The sequence below is a fragment of the Erythrolamprus reginae genome, chromosome 2 (assembly GCF_031021105.1).
Source record: "Erythrolamprus reginae isolate rEryReg1 chromosome 2, rEryReg1.hap1, whole genome shotgun sequence".
Taxonomy (NCBI): Eukaryota; Metazoa; Chordata; class Lepidosauria; order Squamata; family Dipsadidae; genus Erythrolamprus; species Erythrolamprus reginae.
The window spans coordinates 259,144,749-259,166,402 of NC_091951.1; the positions used below are offsets into that span (position 1 = coordinate 259,144,749).

Consider the following 21,654-nt stretch of genomic DNA (forward strand, 5'->3'; position numbering starts at 1 on the left):
TATCCTGCTTTTATTATTTTTATCAATAACCCAAGGTGACAATCCTTCCTCTTCCTGTTTTCCCAACAATTGCCTTATGAAGTAGATTGGGCTAAAGGAGAGTTACCCAAAGTCACCCACCTGCCTTTCATGCCTGAGGCAAAACTAGAATTCAGAGTCTCTTTGTTTCTAGGTCAGCATCTTAACCACTAGACCAGACTGCCTTTGCATATGTCTATACATATTTTAACAAAAATGCATACTTGAAGGAAGAAACCATTGATCCCTAAGATGTAGGCAGAAAGGCGCTTGGTTTAAGTTTCTCAAAGCATGTTATATATATATATATATATATAAGATATCATTCTAATCTTGAAAAAAAAAAGTTTTCTTCTAAAAAGAGAATTTTGTCTTTCTTTTCTTTTTTACCCTTCTACATTGGTTAGCAGGTTTTCTCCAATGGCCATTGATGGAATGACCAGTTTGGCTGGGATCAATATCCCAGGACACGCGGGAACCGGATGGTGCATTTTTGTGTACAATTTAGCTCCTGATGCAGACGAGAGCATCCTGTGGCAAATGTTCGGACCCTTCGGAGCTGTGACAAATGTGAAGGTTATCCGCGACTTCAACACAAACAAGTGCAAAGGTTTTGGATTTGTGACTATGACAAACTATGACGAGGCCGCCATGGCAATAGCCAGCCTGAATGGATACCGCCTTGGAGACAGAGTCTTGCAGGTTTCCTTTAAAACAAACAAAACGCACAAAGCCTAATGAGGTGTCCTCAGCCCAATTTATATTTGAAAACTATTCGACAAAGGCAAGTTAAAGAAACTTTATACATTAGTAAATGTCTTTGTAAGTCAGTGTTGAGGTGGGGGAATAACAAACTAGCATCCTAAGAAATATTGCGAGATTTTTTATTGCTAGTATTTGAATTAAACTTCTTAAATATCTTATGTTTGAAATATGGACAAGAGGTACAGGGTTTTTACCTGTCACAATGCATTCTATTGCCTTCTTTGAAGAAGGTGGACCTTTTAAAAAATGTTTGAGCTAAGGGAAGAAATTTTCTTTTACACGACTGCCTTGAACCTGTGAGTAGATATTGAGGCTTTCTGTTAAAATTTCCTGAGTTTAGTTAACCTTTTGTTGTGTTTGAGTTACACTTTAATGCCTTGCTGTTTAGTCTGTTCAAAAAGTGTTTTGAAGTTTACATTTTTATTTATAAAGTTTAAGAATATTTATTTTGTAATTATGATTTGGGCTGGGGAAGGGGGGTGGTGCATTATAAAAGCCTATTGTAAGATTAATGGAGAACTTTTCGTAAAGCTGTACCTTGCCAAAGAGATAAGAGCCTCTTTGATGTGGGTTTAAAAAAAAACAAAGCATCTATTTTTATAAAAAAGAGAAAATTTGGAGAAACTTTTTACAGGTCCTGGAACAAATATTTTGACTTGAATACTTTGAGAAATCTCTTCATATGACACCTAGTGAGCTTTTAAAACTTACCAGGAAATTTGCAGTGGTTGGGGGAAAACACTTTAGAGCGATTTATGATGTAGAAATTCTTTAAGAGATCTTTGTTACTCAAGAAACAGAATCACTGGGAGAATGCACTGCTGGGTTTGGTTTTATAATCGTTGGTGCAATCTCTGAACATCCTGGTTACTATGTGATAGATGGCTCACATTAAACTTGTGATTTTGAAACAGAAGAAAATTTAAAAGTATATAAGAGCAGGCAAGAAATTTAAATTAACTGAGATGGGGGAAAAATCTGTTCTTCCTATAGAATTCCCTTCAGATAGAGCTCATGGTGTTTAGTGATGTACTTGCAGTATTGTTTGAAGAATTGTTTTGTCTTAAAGAAAAAAAAAGATGTTTGCACATGGTTTGCGTAGTGGCAGACCAGGAAAAACAGTCTTGCATTGGATATATTTGAAGGTATTTTGAAAGTTATGTTCAAGGCTAACACCTGAGCTTTGTGTAATGTAAATAAGATCTTTTGTTGATGAACCTCTTTTCAGCTAATACTTCGAGTTTTCTTCTGGTTTTTTATTTTCTTTACTTAACATGCCAAGTGATGTTCAAATGTTTTTGTATTTTTTTTTCTTTGTAAATGGCATTAAGATTGTTACTTGAGGTCTGCTTATTCATTTTTGTTGTCCTGAGGACTTGAATTTACAGTGGATCAGATACGTTGCAAATTTTGTCTGTAGATAGTCTAGCTTCAGCTGTTTATGGTGATGCTACTTTTTTGTTTATAAATATGTTTGTGGTAAAAAAAAATGAGTATAACCATAGGTTTTGAACAAATTCCTTACATTTTTCATACCAGAATCATAAATACCTGTATGCTATTGAAATTTAACTTTGTATGATGCTTAAAATCACTTATTTGGGGAAATAATAAAGTCTTTACCATGTATGGAAGAAATTTAAGGTCAAAAAGTACAAATATTTTCTGATTAGCATCTAGCTTATAATAAATTTTTAAAAAGCTGAAGGCTGCTGTGCCTTCAACCGGGATGCCCTGACAACTATATAGTTACGTCCTGCTTTTTGTATAAACTGAGATGCTCACATGCTTCCCCTTAGAACAAGCAATGTGCTATGCATAACATACTTGTACATGATCTTTGCAGTTGCTTTTTTTGATTATTTCTTTTTTTTAAAAAAAATCGTAGTTATAAATTTTCAGTATAGTACAGTACATAAAACTGTTGGAAGAAGAGTGTCAAAGTGAAAGCAGTTGTTCATGCTAGACCCATTCAATGCTATTCAAATCGATTGACTTTCTGAAAAACGTTCACTTGAGGTGCGATGAGGAATTGTTCGGTACTAACACAAACACTCTGCTTTGGAAAAGAACAATAGTAATAATAATAATAAAGAGATGCATTGTGGGGAGGGGGAGAATGTAGCTATACTCTCTGCTGCTATATTCTACAGTAGCAAGATCAAAGCATTGGTGAGAAGGCATGTCTATCAGGCTTCACTTTACACTGTTTAACAGAGCACTTAATAAAATGTAAGGCTGGTATTTATTTGAAGTTGTACAGTATGACTTAATTCACATCTGTTGGAGTAGAAAAATATATTCTGTTGAGTATTTAAAAGAGGCTGTACATGTTTTCTTTTGTGTTTGGATCCTTTGTACTTTTTCATGTTCAGTACATCAATAAACAAAAGTTGAAGGGAAAGAACACTGGTGCAGAGGTCTTTTAATAGTTCATGTTTCTTTTGAACGTACTTCCCTGGGTTTGTTTTTCCTCTGGGTTTTTAAGTTGAATTCAAACTACCTAGTGCAGGAGCCCACCCCTCAAAATCCGAATGGCTTAAATAGGCCACAGCATCTTGATGTCCTAGCACAATGTGAAAATCAAGACCTAATACCTACGTGCATGCTAAGCTTCCTACTCGGTGTTTCTATCCAATAACCCCATGGCAGAGGTAAATTTTAAAAGCTGTGTTTCCTCGGATGCATTATTTTCTGAAGAATTAGGGCTTGAGACTTCTGCATCAAGGAAGAGGAGCGTTTCAAGGAACATCGGATCAAGTCATAGCACAGACAGCTCTAATTTATATGCATAATCACCATTCTAAAAGAACTAGGTGAAAATAGAGATTATAATCTCGTCTTCAAATTGTAATGAAATGGCAAGCCAACGGTGAAGAAGTCAATTGATTAAGTTTGTGAAGTGTATCATTTTAGCAGCTGCTAAAATAAAAATGGCAACCTTAAACTCAAATGTTTTGCTAATGTAAACATCCTTTTTATTTTTCCATTTGCTGACAAACACTCCCGTCACTCCAAGAGCACATTGGTACAGCCTGCATCTTGTCTGCTCGTTGGTTGGCACCCAGTGTTTAACAGATTAACAGAGTTGGAAGGGACCTTGCAGGTCATCTAGTCCAACCCCTGGCCCAAGCAGGAAACCCTACATCTGCCTCTACCTAGGATCAAACTCACAATCTCCTGATTGTGAGGCAAGAACTCCACCTGTAGGCCACAACAGCTGGGTGACACTAAAAATTAAGCTTTTTTTTTAAGGTGACATCAGTTTACATAAATTGCTAATACTTTTAAAAACAGTGTTTGCTTTAATTCTAAACCTTGTAAGAAAAACAAAATTTCAGATTTTCAATGTATACTGCTGATAACAGTAAGAAAATTCAACCGGGAAAGACTCTGCTGATGGAGAAAAAGATAGAATACAGAATTTGCCTATTTCTGTAACCTGGATTAACTCCCAACTTGTATCTGCTTTTAATTAATTATGAAAATCTAGAAATTATCTTTCCATATGGTGAGACTTAAAGGGGTAAATAAATTATCTTAATGAAGGATTATATGAAACAGAATTTTCTATGCACTGAATTTAAAGCAGAATTCACTATATTCAAAATTCATCCGAGAGAGGGATAATTGATCATTATCCCAGAAACATTTATTATTCCTTGTGCTCAGATAGCTTGTATATGCAGTCAAATACACCATAATTCAACTTTGATGGATTGAGATAAAAGAGCACGAGCTTCTTTTTTAGCCATTTTGTTCCAGGTAAATTCCTGTTGTGTGATTGAAGTCATGGCGCTAGTTGGGTTTTTGCAGAAATTTGCAATGTAGTATTCAGCATATCTATAAAATTAGGGATATTTGTTTCACTTAAAACAGATACAGGCAACCCTTAGCTTCAGTTTTGCAAGCATATTCTCTTCCCCATAATTTGGAGCAGTAGTTTTCATTCCAACGGTGAAATTGTGTCATACAGTCCCCAAAAAGCCCCCTCTCCAAAGAAAGAAAGTTAACTCTTAGTAGTGACTTTAGTGGAATTTTAAAAAGCTAGAAGGATTGCAAACTACACTTGAGATTCCAGGATGGTTTGTACAAGAATCTATAAATTACAGATAGGTTACATATTATACATAACAAGCATCTATGAAATTGCATCATGATAATCAGAAGCACAATAACTCAACTGTTAAAGATGCTGAGCTTGTCAGTTGGAGAGCTGACAGCCTGGGTTTGGGACCAGAGCTCGGCACAATGGATGAGCTCCCATTAGTTACCCCAGCTCCTGCCCGCCTATCACTTTGAAAGCATGCAAATACAAGTAGATTAATAGATACCACTTCAGTGGGAAGGTTACAGCATCCCATGTGCCTCCAAGCATTCCATATAGCCATACTTGGCACATGACCACGGAAATTGTGTTTGGAAAATGCTGGCTCCCTTGGCCAAAAAATGGAAATGAGCACCATGTCCTAGAATCAGACATGACTGACAGGAAAAACTTTACCTAATCAGAAGCATTATATGCCATGAAATTAACCGTATTTTTTGCAGTATAAAATGCACCAGAGCATAAGACACACCTTAGTTTTGGGAGCAAAACTCCACCTACCGGGTATTCATCTGGCTAGCATCCTTCATCTGGTCAGCTTCAGCACATTATTTTTTCCCCTGGTTAGGGCTGAAAAAAAATATTTTGAGGGAGTAGCAATGAAAACAAGCCTGCAAGCCGCAAAGAGCTGGGAAGATTGTTAGCACAGGGGGGGGGGGGCTTCAAAAAAGCTGCATTTCGAATATGACACACCCAAATTTTCAGCCTCTTTTAGGTAGGAAAAGGGTGCGTCTTATACCCTGAAAAATACAGTAATGTTGCTGATGTCATAGTTCTTATTTCTGTACATACAGTATTTGTTTCAGAGGTAGATGAATCCCCAAAGATTTGGAGATACAGTGGTACCTCTACTTAAGAACTTAATTCGTTCCGTGACCAGGTTCTGAAATAGAAATATTCTTAAGTAGAAGCAATTTTTTCCATAGGAATCAATGTAAAAGCAAATTATGCGTGCAAACCCATTAGGAAAGAAATAAAAGCTCAGAATTTGGGTGGGAGGAGGAGGAGGAAGAAGAGGAGGAGGACAGTCACTACCGAAGGAAGAAGGTGAGGTGAGGGGAATTTTAAAAAATCCAAAACTTTAATGCTTAAAAAAAAAGAGGACTCTGAGGCGGCGAGGAGGAGCATGCACCTCCAATACACCCGGCGCGAGGCTGCCTCCCATACACTGGCTGCTTGCTGCTGCTACCTGCTGCCTCTTCCTTCCCATGCTGAAGGGCTCCCCTCTCTTCTCGCTCGCTCGCTTTGTAGACGGCACCTTTCCTTCGCTGAGGTGACTCCTTGGCTGCCCAAAGCGAAGGGAGCGTTTCTTTTCTCTGGGCGCTGACAGAGGTATATTCCCTGTCCGAGCACCTAGAGACAGGAAAATGCTTTGGACTGCCAAAGCCTCCTTAAGCGCCACCAAAAGGCTCCTCTGGCAGCCCAGATGGCCAGGATTAAAGGAGGAATGGCAGGAAAGTGGCTGGGCCTTCATGCCACTCTCGAATTTCCTGGGAAATTTTTCCGGGCTCGGGTTCTTAAGTAGAAAATGGTTCTTAAAGGTAGAGGCAAAAAAATCGTGAACACCCGGTTGTTATCTAGAAAAGTTCTTAAGTAGAGGCGTTCTTAAATAGAGGTACCACCGTAATTCCTCATGAAATGAAAGCTAAATCAATTGCCTGTAGATTAAAGATCAAAATGTATAAATGCAAGCTTTTAAAAGAATGAAAAGACAAAAAGTTTGGGGAAAGCTTTTTCTTTAAACAGACAGTGAACTTTTATCTAATGTCATATATAGATTTATATAATTTGGATGCCTAGTGATTTTCTCTGAAGATCAGAAGATCCTGAAGAGAAAGCAAAATTTCTTGTTTGGGGAAGTTATTTTTAGGAAACATCTCAATTGATCTCAACTGACACCAATCATCTAATGGATTTTAGCAATGGAGTGAATGGAAGATTTAACTCACAAATTATCAGGTTTCATTCTTTTCTCCCTGAGATGTAAATTCTGATGATAGAATCTCATTTACTGCAGTATCTCACTCATGCTTACATCGTAGGGCTCCATATGTGCAATTGGCTCAACAGTTGTGAGCTACTGGTAATGTACAACCTGGGATTGAAGTTTTTGTTTCCTTTCCTTCAGAGGAAAATATATTCGGGTAGAATATATCCCATGAAAGCAGTTTGCAAGCTACTGTGAGGGAAATGCTGACTTAACAGTTTGGCTTGCATTCTTCATACTACATTCTGGATCGTTAAAAACATAAGCCTTGGCATGAACCAAGGTGGATAAAAATCAATGGTTTTTTAAATTGATTTTTTAAAATTTAAATCTGATTTTTAAATCAAATTTATTTCAATAATAATTTACCATATTTTTCAGAGTATAAGATGTACCTTTTTCCTCTCAAAAAGAGGGTGAAAATATGGGTGGGTCTTCAACTCCAAATATAGCCCTGCCAACCTGCTCTGCGCCTTGCATTTTTAAGTGGTCCCAGACGGCAGGGATCCTCACTTCCACATGGAACCTGATTCCCAAAGCCTCACAGGAAAGTGCATTGAAAGCTGAGCTTTCTCTCAGAAAGGCCCGATAGAGAGAGACAGCACATCAGTCTGCCTGGACCTGTCATTTCGTAAACATGCGACTGGGCTTCCCATCAAGCCCCTGCACCTTTGCTGTCTTGGTCGGAGCCTGATTCCTAAAGCAACCCAGGGAACTGCATTGAAAGCCTTTTAATCAAAAGCGTTTTCAGGTGGCAGATCCCCCTCCCTGATTGCAAAAAAGGTGCCTGTAACGTGAGGATCGTAGAGGAAAAATTTTCCAGGTGGCAGATTCCCCTCCGTTTTTGGGAAGGGGGAATCTGCCACCTGGAAACTTTTCACCCTATGATCCTCATGTTTCAGGAACCAGATTCCTCTCTCCGATTGGAAAAAGGGTGCCTGAAACTCGAGGATCATAGAAGAAAGAGTTTCCAGGTGGCAGATTCCCCTCCGTTTGCGGGGAGGGGGAATCTGCCACCTGGAAACTCTTTCCTCTATGATCCTTCCATTTCAGGCACTCTTTTTTCAATTGGAGAAAAGGCTTTCAACCTAGTTCCCTGGGCTGCTTCAGCTGCCTCTCTATCCTACTTTGCTGTCAGAAAGCCCAGCTTTCAATGCCTGCGGATATAGGTAAGAAGACCGTGGCATTTTTGGACTGGAGCCAAGTCTGTCTTCCGCCCCCATGAAAATCATACCCCACCCCACCCACTCCAGTTAAATTCCATTGCAATTTCTGCAGAAAAAAATGTCAACAGATGCATGATAAAACAGAACGTCTGATTAAAGATTTGAATAATATGTGCTATAAAGAAATCTCATTATTCTTCTTAGGTTTCCTAGTATTACCTGAGGAGGCTTTTCTTGGGAAATTTAGTTAGTCACCTAATACAAGTAAACTGATCACTTCCATAGCAGAAATTTGAGATTTACCTTATGCAACAAAAGTGGATTCCGAAAAATCAAGGAATATCTGCTACTAATAAGTTTTATTAATAATACGAAAACACAGATGATTATACAATCATATATGACTACTTGTAATTTCTTATTCACTTCACCTTTCTGTAATCTTAGAAAGCAAAATTCATTTTTATTGTTAGAACAGATAAAAAGATCTGTGCTGCTCATTATCAAAATCCAAGTGAAAGTGAGGACCCCGCTAATCCTTATGCTGGTAGGCAGAGGCAGAATTATTCTTTTCTTGTTTTCCTCTGCCAAAATTAAAATGTATCTTATACTCAAGTGCCTCTTAACTCTGGAAAATATGGTGGGTTATTCAGCATGTAGTTATGTAGCATGAGGCTGCATATTCTGCAATATTTACATTTTTGGTAAATATTCAACTAATCCAAGCTCTGCTCGCTAAACAGAAACCTTCATTTTGCTTGCAAGTCTGCAGAGAGGGGCGGCATACAAATCGAATGAATGAATGAATGATAATATTAAAAATTCTAACAACCAGCAAGAATGAGTCCTTACGTTTAAAGACCACCTGACATTTCAGATCCATCATGGTAGTGCCTGTTAGGAGGCATTCACTCACCTGTTGCCCACCACATCCCCAACCTTGTTGTGTTACTGCCGCATCATCAGCCATCCAATTAAAGTGAATGAGATTATTAGTGAATCAACAGCAGGTCAGAGGAGGAGCTGCTGCGGGACAGAGATGATAGTTATTCTTTTAAGATTATGATTTTAAATAAGTTGATTTAAATCAAGCCTTTTTGCTAGTGATTTAATCATGATTTAAATCAAGTTGATTTAAATCAAATCCACCCTGACATGAATCTATGGAAATCTGCCTGTATTCTTACTTGGTTAATGTATTTGCTGGTTAGTGTAAGTTCCCAAACATTTTCCCACCACGAGTATTCACTGAACCAAACCCATGGATCCAATCAACTGAATTTTTGCTGCCAATTGCAATAAGAAATTTACTAAGCAGATTTTATAATGCCCTGCTATAAAATAACACAGCATTCTCCATCCTGCGAGCAGCCAGTAGTCAGGATCGGTTGTTCACGCCCATCAGCAATGGGGACCGAGTTTCTAATTTGTGACTGTATCCGCCCACTGGACTCTCCCAGTTTTGACTGGGTCCTCAGCATATTAGGACCTGACGAACACCTCTCCTGCTGCTGGTTCCAATGTTTTTCCCCAGGTTTCAGAGTCTTTCTAGGAACCTGGGGAGGGCAGAAAGATAATTTTTAATCAGGGTTTGCAAAGCATTTCACATCTAATTAAACTGAAAATTGTTCTTACTGTTATGAATTAGAAGTTTGGAAATATCACTGTTTTCAGAATTTGCAATGAGCCACGTTGCAAATTCAGTCATTGTTCATGGTGTTGCCCATTAAGTCTTAATTGAGAAAATGATATTTCATCTGAATTGTCTGTTCCTCAGTGGCTGGTGACATAATCAACTAAATAGGATCTGGTACAATTGCTGATTACTACTTTTGAAATGTTAACCATTTCTGATTGTAGGTTAACCATTCTAACTGGGCAAACATAGACAATTCACATTAGGTATAATGCTCTAAATTTGTGGGCTAATTTGCTGAATAAACGTTACATCTGATGTGGGAACCTTGTATTATTAAACTGATTTTAGAATTCTCTTTTTGAAGGCTCAGTTGAATAAAAGGGTCTGGATCAAAATATATTCAGTTCTGTTGTAATATTATCAAACTGAGGTAAAATAAAGAATCTGCTGGGATTGTGTTTTTTTTAAATAATTTTTATTGATTTTTATACCACTGTATAGAGCGCTGGTGAGACCACATTTGGAATACTGTGTTCAGCTCTGGAGACCTCATCTACAAAAAGATATTGATAAAATAGAACGGGTACAAAGACGGGCTACAAAAATGGTGGAAGGTCTTAAGCATAAAACCTATCAGGAAAGACTTAATGAACTCAATCTGTATAGTCTGGAGGACAGAAGGGAAAGGGGGGACATGATCGAAACATTTAAATATGTCAAAGGGTTAAATAAGGTTCAGGAGAGGAATGTTTTTAATAGGAAAGTGAAATAAGAACAAGGAGTCACAATCTGAGGTTAGTTGGGGAAAAGATCAGAAGCAACGTGAGAAAATATTATTTTACTGAAAGAGTAGAAGATGCTTGGAACAAACTTTCAGCAGACGTGATTGGTAAATCCACAGTAACTGAATTTAAACATGCCTGGGATAAACATGTATCTATCCTAAGATAAAATACAAGAAATAGTATAAGGGCAGACTAGATGGACCATGAGGTCTTTTTCTGCCATCAATCTTTTACATTTCTATAATATAAACAAATACCCACAACACAAAACAGTGCACTGTGATATATGCTCCCGCCAACCAACAACAATCTGCTGGGATTGTTCAAACTCTATCAACAGCTATCTGAGTGCCAACTTGTTTGTTTGTTTCTTAAGACTTATAAACTTCACACTATCCATATAACTCACTCACTTTTCAACTTGAGCTTTTTGTCCTTTACGAAAACAAAATTTTATGTACCACTTCAAGTGGTGATGGTATATTTAGCAGCCCGTCACCAGAGCTACCGGTGCGTGACAGATGTGGACACATGTGTCTACGCCATGTGCATGCATGCACCAACGCAAGATTAAGCTTCTGCACATGCTCAGGAAATGAAATGTAGTGCGTAGTCTCGGTTGGAAAAAACGGAGATGCACATTCATCTCTGTGTTCTGGGTTTGTGCACGCGGGTGCCCGTGCGGGATTCCGCTTGTGCGCATGGGCAGGAAGCGAAATCTCATGTGAGGACACTTGTGCGTGAGAGATTTTCCCAATTATCGGCGATTTCTTTGCTTCCACATGTGCACAGGAGCAAAAAACCACCGAACATCAGCAAAATCTCACGTGTGCGAGCGTCCTCCCACGAGATTTCACTTCCTGCGCATGCGCTCACGCTGAATCTTGCACGGCCACATGCATACACACATCGGGAATGCAGAGGTGCATGTGCATCTCCGTTTTTCCAACCAACACTGTGCCCCAGACCGTCCATGCAGCAGCCCACTACTGATTTAGTGCCTTTCTTGGTTCATGGACTTAGAAATTTAAGAAATAGAATTTAGCAAAAAAAATATGAAAAATTCTCTCTCTGCCTCAAGTTTGTTCTACCTCTAGTTTTTCCTTTTGCATGAAGAGAGAATTTCACTGTTATATGATAGGTTCAGACAGTGTAAAAGGAGTTCCTTTTTTAAACTAGATTTTTTGTCTCCTTATTTATATATACAGTGGTCCCCCGATTATCGCGAGGGTTCCGTTCCAGGACCCCTCGCGATGATCGGTTTTTCGCGAAGTAGCGGTGCGGAAGTAAAAACACCATCTGCGCATGCGCAGATGGTGTTTTTACTTCCGCCGCAGCAGCGAGGAGCCGAAGATTGGGGTTTCCCCGCCGCCCACGCAAGCTCCTCGCTGCTGCCGCGCCCACCGCTTGTCCGCCGCCTGCCTGCCCGCGCGCCCGCCCTTCGCCCGCCCACGCCGTTCGCTCGCGCCGCTTCCCAGCTGAGTCCTGAAGCGAACTTCCGCGTTTGGCTTCAGGACTCAGCTGGGAAGTGGCGCTGGGGTTTCCCCGCCGCCCACGCAAACTCCTCGCTGATGCCCGCCGCTCGTCCTCCCGCCAGCAAGAGGGGGAAGACCCAGGGAAGCCGCCCAGCAGCTGATCTGCCCGGCGCCATCTACGCATGCGTGGCCATAGAAAAAAGGGCGCACATGCGCAGATGGTGTTTTTACTTCCGGGTTGAAAAATCGCGATATAGCGTTTCGCAATGATCGAGATCGCGAAACTCGGGGGACCACTGTATACACACACACACAGTAATCCCTCGCTACTTCATGGTTCATCTTTTGTGGATTCGCTACTTCACAAGTTTTCAAAGGGGGCTTAAATCCATTAAATCAATTGAAAATTTTAAATCCATTAAAAATTCATAAAATTCTTCTGCAGTACTACTGTACTCTATTAAAGAAACTGGTAGGTCATCACATGTAATTCCAGCTGAGAAGCAATATAGAATGACTGTTTAATGCAAAGGGTGGGTTTTAAAAGTCCAAATACTCATTAAATACATTAAAAACTATCTTTCCTCTACTTCGCGGAAATTTGTTTTTTACGGATGGTCTTGGAATGCATCCCCCGCGAAAAACAAGGGATTACGTATGTATTTATTTATTTATTGCATTTATATGCCGCTAACTCCAAACGGACTCTGAGCTGCTAACAACAAGTATAAATACAATATAAGTAAACATAAAAACAACAGTAAAATCACATGTATTATAAAACCATATGTGCATCAACGGCTGCACATTCCCATACACAACTACATGGCTTCCTTGGTGTTGCTTATTTATCCTAAGCATAAGTAGAACTTTAACATTTAATCAGTAGGTTAGTATCTCAGATCTTTCTAATTAATGGGTAGGGGTAACTTTTAATTAGCCTGTAAATTAAGTGTATTTATATTGCCAGTATATTGCAGTTACAGGAAAGGAAAAATAAATTATACAGAAGACGATTCTCAGTAAATTAGCAGTGTACAGAACTACCGTATCCTATAAATAAAATTGATAATCTAAAGGAGACCATCACATTAGAATTTGAAAATATCAAAAGATAATTTTAATGTACATAGGTGTGTTCAAAGATCATGAATGAATCAAGTAAATAAGTATTTAGGAGAGAATAGCAACCAATTCAAACATGTAATGTAATTTAATTAATCAATTGTCCCTGGAGCCTATAGCTTGTGGGTACACTGTGTTGTGTATTTATTTATTTTATTTATTAGATTTGTATGCCGCCCCTCTCCTAGACTCGGGGCGGCTCACAACAGCAATAGAACAATTCATAACAAATCTAATAATTTAAAAACATTTTTAAAACCCCATTATTAATCAGACATATATACAAACATACCATACATGTATGTATAAACACACACATATACATGCACAGCTTATACTGTATTCTCTTCAATTGCCTCTCCTTCCAGTCCCCATTCCTTCCCAACACAGAACTATGTAGAATTGACAAGGCTTCTTTACACACATCATGGGAAAATAGGTTGTGTGTTGTCTTGTCTTCAGTCTTTCGTTGTTTCTATTTTCTTGTCAATTTCCATGCCAGCCAAAATGAAGAGTAGCCTCCTCCCATTCCCCCTCTCCAAGACGTAGACGCAAGGGGACTTCAACTTTTGACTTTCAGTCAGTGACATAACTCTTAAAATTGTTTTCTTGTAACCTAGAGGACTAAGATCATCTTCTGTCTTCCTTGCCACTCATTACCGAGTCTGCGGAGAGGGGCGGCATACAAATCTAAATAATAAATAAATAAATAAATAAATTACAACCTTGATCAGGAATGACCACAGTACAGATTGCAATATGAAGCATGGGTCAAAGATGGATGGGTGAGCCTCCAGTGGAGTGTACATGACTACAAGAATGTAGAAGGTGTCTGTGAGACTTTTGTTTCTGACCTAGACTTTTTGTAACTTTCTGGAGAAGGACACATTTGGCATAAACACTGAATAGAAAAGGAAATAAATGAATTCTACCAAATCTGGATCAATAAGAAAATGGAAAGAAATGTAGCTTTTCCTGAGTTTTCGATCGAGGTTTTTCCCCCCTCCCTTCACTATCTCCCTTCACTATCTATCTAGTGAGGTATCACAGTGGCTCAGTACTTGAGATGTAGTTGAAAGCCTTAAGACCTATGCCTGGGGCAGTTAGAGCATGCGCCCCCCCCTTTTTTTTCTGAGAATTAATTTTTTTATTTATTTTATTTATTTATTAGATTTGTATGCCGCCCCTCTCCGAAGACTCGGAGAATGTTATGTGTGGATGTGATTGAATTAATTGACTGTAAGGGGATTTTAGCTTAGAGTTTTAACTATTAGATTTGTATGCATATTATTATTGCATTGTATTTTGTGAGCCGCCCCGAGTCCTCGGAGAAGGGTGGCATACAAGTCTAAATAATAATAATAATAATAATAATAATAATAATAATAATTATTATTATTATTATTATTATTATTATTTTAAAAAAATGCTGGGCTTGTTGACTGGAAAGTTGGCATACCAAGTTTGAGACCCGAGCTACATGCAAAAGGGTGAGCTCCCATTCTCACCCCAGCTCCTGCTAATTTAGCAGTTTGAAACAGGCAGGGGTTTCTACTTAGCATGCTACAGATGTGCTGTGCATGCAGCTTTGGGTTGCTGGTGTGCATGTGTGCGCGTTCCAGTAAGATTTTGCTTTTGCGCATGTGCAAGAAAAAATATCTTGCTTTTTTTTTTAATATATTTTTATTGATTTTGTAAATATGGTTACATAAAACAAACATAAAACAGTGCACAGTGCATGTGCCCATCACCTGACCGACAAAAAAAACCCATCACCACCAATTGCGGGGGGTTCAAATATTTACTAGTTTATATGTATATATTTCCTTGGCTCTACTTTGCATTTGTTATTACTGAAAGAGTGATTGGAGTTTATTTTTCACATTTGCATCACATTTGCGAGAGGATACGCGTCTGTGAGATTTTGGCAAATTTTTTGCTTCCGTGCATGCGCAGAAGCAAAACATGGCCGAAATCTCATGTGCGCATGTGTCTCCTTGTGAGATTTTGTTTCCTGCACATGTGCAAAAGCAAAATCTCTCTGGAATGCGTGTGCATGCTAGCGATCCAAGGCTGCGCGTGCATGTCCAATTTTACTACCAGTGCACAGTGTGGCCCTTACCGGTTTGAAAGCATGCAAATGCAGATTGATTAATTATGGCAACAGGCAAAGGAAAATGAGCAGGAAAAAAAGTCCTATTTAGGTGTTAAGCAGTGATTAAAATTTTAACAGGCAAGTAGCTCCTTCTAAGCATTGGCTAAAATTCAAAATCATTTTCACTGGTGATATCTGCAGTCATTTGCATTTTTACTCCATTTATTTTCAACAGCGCCATGATGTTCAATAATAATAATAATAATAATAATAATAATAATAATAATTACTACAGTGGTACCTCTACTTAAGAACTTAATCTGTTCTGTGACCAGGTTCTTAAGTAGAAACGTTCTTAAGAAGAAGCAATTTTCCCCATAGGAATCAATGTAAAAGCAAATAATGCGTGCAAAGCCATTAGGAAAGAAATAAAAGCTTGGAATTTGATTGGAAGGAGGAGGAAGAAGAAGAGGAGGAGGAGGAGGGCAGTTGCTGCCGAAGGAAGAAGGTGAGGTGAGGGGAATCAAAAAAAATCCAAAACTTTAAGGCTAAAAAAAAAAAAAGAGGGACTCTGAGGCGACGAGGATGAGCACGCGCCTCCCATACACCCAGCACGAGCTGCCTCCCATACACTGCACCAGAGAAAGAAAACCAGACGGAATAGCAGGAAACTGCCCGGGCCTTCGTGCTCCTCTCAAATTTCCTGGGAAATTTTTCTGGGCTCGGGTTCTTAAATAGAAAATGGTTCTTAAGAAGAGGCAAAAAAATCTTGAACACCTAGTTCTTATCTAGAAAAGTTCTTAAGTAGAGGGGTTCTTAGGTAGAGGTAATAGGTAATATTATTTTCGTTATCATTATTAGCAATAATCAGTTCTCTCTCCCCTTCCTGCCATTCTTATTTAATTATCTGAAAGAAATATAACAGGTAGTCCTTGACTTATGACCACAGTCCAGCCCAATATTTCTATTGCTAAGTGAAACATTTGTCAAGTGAATTTTCCCGTTTTTCCTGCCACAGACAGTTGCTTAGTGCAGTGTTTCCCAACCGGTGTGCCACGGCACACTGGTGTGCCGCGAGACATGGTCAGGTGTGCCGCGAAGAAATAAGCTCAGCTTCTGGTCTCGCAACTTTTTGCGAAGAGAAAAAAGTTGTGCGACCAGAAGCTGAGCTTGCTTCTTTGCGCCTTACAATTTTCCAGCAGCTGCGGCGCCCCGCTCGGCTGGAGCTTCCTTGTCAGCAGGTAAGCTTTGGGGCTTGGTGGGAGGGCAGCGGCAGCGAGAGGGTGATGGCGGCGGCCATCTCTCCCCCTCTCTTGCTTTCTCTTTCTCTCCCCCCCTCTCCCTCTCTCTTTCTCCCAGTAGCCGTGGGGCGACGTCAGGGTGATCAGCTGTGAGGCGGAGCTACGGAACAGAGGAACAGAGGCACCGACGGCGGCGGCTGGAAATGCTGGAATTGCGTGGCTGGCACTTGCCTGCTGGCTGGACCAGGACGGAGGCTCAAGCCCCACGTCCATGCCCAGCGCAACACCAGAAATGTACGGCGTCTAGCCACCGCCGTCTGTGCCTCCGTTCTGGAGCTCCGCTTCACAGCTGATCACCCTGCCGTCGCCCCACGGCTACTGGGAGAAAGAGAGAGGGAGAGAGGGGGGAGAGAAAGAGAAAGCAAGAGAGGGAGAGAGAGGAAGAGAGGGGGGAGAGAAAGAGAGAGAAAGATATAGCAAGAGAGGGAGAGAGAGAAAGAGAGGGAGAGAGGGGGGAGAGAAAGAGATAGCAAGAGAGGGAGAGGGGGAGAGAGAGAAAGAGATAGCAAGAGAGGGAGAGAGAGAAAGAGAGAGGGAGAGAGGGGGGACAGAAAGAAGGAGAGAGAGGGGGGACAGAAAGAGAGAAAGCAAAAGAGAGAGAGAGAAAGAGAGAGAGAAAGAGAGGGAGAGAGAGGGAAAGAGAGAAAGACAGCAAGAGACAAAGCAAGAGAGAGAGAGAAAGAGGAGGGAAGGAGGGTGAGAGAAAGACAGAGAGAGGGAAGGAGGGCAAAAAAGAGAGGAAGGAAGGGAGAAACAAAGAGAGATGGAGAGAGAGGGGAAAGAAAGAGGAGGGAAGGGAGAGAGAGAGAGAAAGAGGGAGAGAGAAAAATAGAGCGAAAGGGAGGAAGAGAGATATTTTTTGTCCAAACTTTTTTTTACACACACACACCCGCCCACCCGCCCCCGCTCAATGTTCCCCAGGATTTTGTAAATGTGAATAATGTGCCGCGGCTCAAAAAAGGTTGGGAAACACTGGCTTAGTGAATGATAATTCAGTTATTAAGGTAGTAACACAGGTTGTTAAATGAATCTGGCTTCTCAATTGACTTTGCTTGACAGAAATAGTGATCACATGATGCCAGGACACTCCCAACTGTCATAAATATGAGTCAGTTGTTTTAACTGTCTCAGTTTTGATCATGTGATCACGGGGATGCTGCAACAGCTGTAAGTGTGAAAAAAAGGCCATAAATCATTTTTAAAAATGCCGTTGTAACCTTGAATGGTTGCTGCATGAACTGTTGTAAGTCCAGGACTACTTGTACCTGATTTATTGGGTGATATAGAAAAAAACTTATATAAAGATTGGTATCCATGTCAACTATAAAGATTGGTATCCATGTCAACTACAGTGACTGTTCATGTATGATTTACAATTCATCTTAGAAACTTGTTTAATGTCTGCTTTAGTTGTTCATACTTTCCGCAGGCAAATAATTACTCGGAATTTTTGAAGCAATCTATAGCTTTGTCCTATTGGGGTTCAGACTTGTAGCTGTGGATCTGGGTTCAAATTCTGTCTGAAGAAAGGAAACTTAACTTCCAGGTAAGCAAATGTTCCGCGGGGGGGGGGGGGTTGTTTCACCTTATTTTGCTTTTTTGTGTAAACAGTGGTACCTCTACTTCTTCCCCCTATTCTTTAAAATTGAGAGATTGAAGAGGAAGGAATTACAAGAGACAAAGCAGCCACACAAAGCAATGACTATCTGTATAGTGTTAATGCTGAAATTTCTGGCTCAGAGAGATGGAACCTGTGCTGTTCTACTGCTTCTACAGCAAAAAAAAAAAAAGGCCCATACTGAATTTGCTTAACGGCCACATATGACTCGCTTTGTGACAAAGGGACTCACTCTGTGAACATTTTAAAAATGGCTCTAAAATCACATGCCTTGACTTAACAGCCACAATTCTGATACTGTGTTTTGCTGGTAAGCCAAGGACTAATCTGTCATCAATCGAAATCGTATTTAATTTTGCTTTGCTGTTTTTATTTACGCTCAGACTTTGCACCCATTTAAAGATGGACAGACTGTGATGAAAGCTGTCACAAATCTGGGAGTCTACTTCATTGTCAGCGAGGATGCGAAGCTGGCTTCTGTCTCCCATCAGTCTCTTGACACGCTGCCAACTTTCTTGCTCATCTCCCCCCCCCCTCCCTCCTTTTCTATAACCAGGCTAGTCGGGTCACCTCTCTGGAGCTTTTAAGTACTGCTCCAAGGATCTATCAAAACTGGAAATAATGGATGTTCCTCTCTTCCGTCCGTCCCTCCCTTCTTAGGAAAGCATTGGTGAATATTGAGAGAAGCCTTCCCTTGGGGGTCAGCAGACCGCTTGAAAAGAGGAAGGCCATGAGGCTTGAAAGATGTATTAATATTTCACTGATAAAGCATCTTGCTCTGGTGCTTCCTTGTTCTAATTTTTTTTTTATTTTTTAGTAGCCGAGAGCAATTAGCTGGAACAGTTGCGGTCGCAGCTGTTTCATAGGCAAGCCCCCAAAGGCAATTTTTTTTAAAAAAAAGGAGATGGGTGGTCTTCCAGAACTTATGTGGCTATGGGTATAAATGCCCTTTTCTCTTCCTCTCCCTCCCTGAAATTTTTAAGGTAACAGGAGGAAGACACTTGTCAACCAGCAACAGCCCTTGAAATATGCCTGAGGCTTGGCCTGTGAGCTTGGTTATAGTGCTACGACTGGCATTTGAAGCCCATCTTTATAGAACCAATTTCTTTGTGGCTGCCTTCAGAGAAATCCTCTTGCTCCCACCTGTCCCCAAAATAGCCTAGGGCCAGGTGCTTACCTCTTACTATATCTCCTTTTCTTTTCTCTTCTGTGCATCAGTGACAAATTCCTTGTGTGCCCAATCACACTTGGCTAATAAATTATTCTATTCTATTCTCCACCCACTGTATGTCCATGAGTAGGAAAATGTGCAAAATATTAATTTCAATACAGGTATCATGTTTTCCCGAAAATAAGACCCTGTCTTATATTTTTTTTAATCCTGAAATAAGCGCTTGGCCTTATGGCCATGCACTCAAACGCCCGATTGAGGTTCTCCAGGTCCCGTCGGCCAGATAATGCCAATTGGCAGGGCCTTGTGGGAGGGCCTTCCCTGTGGTGGCTCCGGCTTTATGAAACCAACTGCCCCCAGAGACTCGTACTGTCCCCCACCCTTCTGGCCTTATGAAAGGCTGTGAAAATATGGCTCTGCCGGCAGGCTTAGGGGCCATAAAAGAATTACCTGGCCCGAGAAAGATGAATGCTATTGAATGAATATTCTATTTGGTTTTTTTATTGGTTTATATTTTTTGTGTTATTTAATGTTATATATTTTATTGGTTTATATTTCCTATGACTGTACGCCTCCCAAAATCCACTAGGAATTCGGTTGCTTAGAACAGTGTTTCCCAACCTTGGCCACTTGAAGATATTTGGACTTCAACTCGCAGAATTCTCCAGCCAGCATTCGCTGGCTGGGGAATTCTGCGAGTTGAAGTCCAAATGCAGTGATACCTTGTCTTACAAACTTAATTGGTTCCGGGACAGGGTTCTTAAGGTGAAAAGTTTGTAAGACGAAACAATGTTTCCCATAGGAATCAATGGAAAAGTGATTAATGCGTGCAAGCCCAAAATTCACCCCTTTTGCCAACCGAAGCACCTGTTTTTGCGCTGCTGGGATTCTCCTGAGGCTCCCCTCCATGGGAAATCCCACCTACTGACTTCTGTGTTTTTGTAATGCTGCAGGGGAATCCCAGCAGGGAAATCCCAGTATCGCAAAAACGAGCACTTCGCTGGCAATGGAACTCCGGAGGTAGGGTTTCCCAGCATCAGTAAAATCGCAGCATCGCAAAACCACTGAAGTCCTCGAAACCCCACCTCCGGACCTCTGTGTTTTTGTGATGCTGCGATTTCACTGAGGTTCCCCTCGCTGGGAAACCCCACCTCCGGACTTCCGTTGCCAGCGAAGTGCCCATTTTTGCGCTGCTAGGATTCCTCTGCAGTCCAGAAGTGGGGTTTCCTATAGAGGGGAGCCTCAGGGGAATCCCAGCAGCGCAAAAACGGGTGCTTCGCTGGCAACAGAAGTCCGGAGGCGGGGCATCCCAGCAGCAATGGTGGGTTTGTAAGGTGAAAATAGTTTGTAAGAAGAGGCAAAAAAATCTTAAATCCCGGGTTTGTATCTCGAAAAGTTTGTATGACGAGGCGTTTGTAAGACGAGGTATCACTGTATCTTCAAGTGGCCAAGGTTGGGAAACACTGGCTTAAAAGTTAAATAAATTAAATTAAATAATTATCAAGGGATGTCTTATTTTGGGTAATTTATTTAGTAAATGTTCAAAGTTACAACACTAGGTGGGGGAAATGACTTGGGATGGTTTTTCACATTTACGACCCTCAGCAGCAATCCCTTGGTCACGTGATCAAAATTCAGATGCTTGGCAACTGACTCGTATTTATGACGGTTACACTGTCCCAGGGTCATGTGATCAACCTTTTGCGACTAACAAGCAAAACCACTGAGGAACGCCAGACTCACTTAACCGTGTTACTAACTGAACAACTATAGTGATTCACTTAACAACTATGGGCAAGAAATGAGACATTGAACTGCCTCACGTAGCAACAGAAATTTTGACCCTCAATTTTGGTCGCAAGTGGAGGACTACCTATATGTGGAAGAAAGCTTTGCTTACATAGCAAAGTGAGCACAGACATTTACGGAACCTTGTTGTCAAATGTCAGATTGGCATTCCTTCCCTGCCTCACAACCCGTGATGGTTTACCAGTGGTTCTCATCCTGGGGGTCGGGATGTTGAATGACCGTTTCACAGGGGTCGCCTAAGACCAGTGGAAAAGACAAATTTCCCATGGTGTTAGGAACTAAAGCTTCTATTCTGGTGCCTTGGAACATTTTTACAATCTGACCAATCAGGCGTTTACACCGGGGCTGTCCCTCTGACCTTCCGGCCAATCAGCTTTAAGCTCTGTTGGGAGAATTGGCGCTAGACATGGTTGGGGATCACCATAACATGAAGAACTGTATTTAAGGGTTGCAGTATTAGAAAGGTTGAGAATCACCTTCTGTTGTTGATCAAGATCAAACTTAAACTTTAAACCTTGCTAATGAGCTGTAGCACTTCGTGCTGCAAATGGGGCTCTTGATTGAATGCTCTCTCTGGTTCCCTCTGCCTCAC

The 21,654-nt window shown here is 40.6% G+C and overlaps 1 protein-coding gene across 11 annotated transcripts in view; it reads left to right on the top strand.

Annotated features, from left to right (window-relative positions):
* Positions 1–3,187, top strand: part of ELAVL2 (ELAV like RNA binding protein 2) — a 213,462-nt gene extending 210,275 nt beyond the window's left edge. For 6 of the 11 annotated variants that reach the window (XM_070742491.1, XM_070742499.1, XM_070742490.1 and 3 more), the window contains one exon: positions 426–3,187. In XM_070742491.1, coding sequence (XP_070598592.1) covers positions 426–756 — 331 coding nt within the window. In that variant the 3' untranslated portion in view covers positions 757–3,187. The remainder of the gene's footprint in view (positions 1–425) is intronic. The other 5 variants (XM_070742496.1, XM_070742494.1, XM_070742495.1 and 2 more) reach the window with 1 other exon arrangement.
* Positions 3,188–21,654: the final 18,467 nt, after the last annotated feature.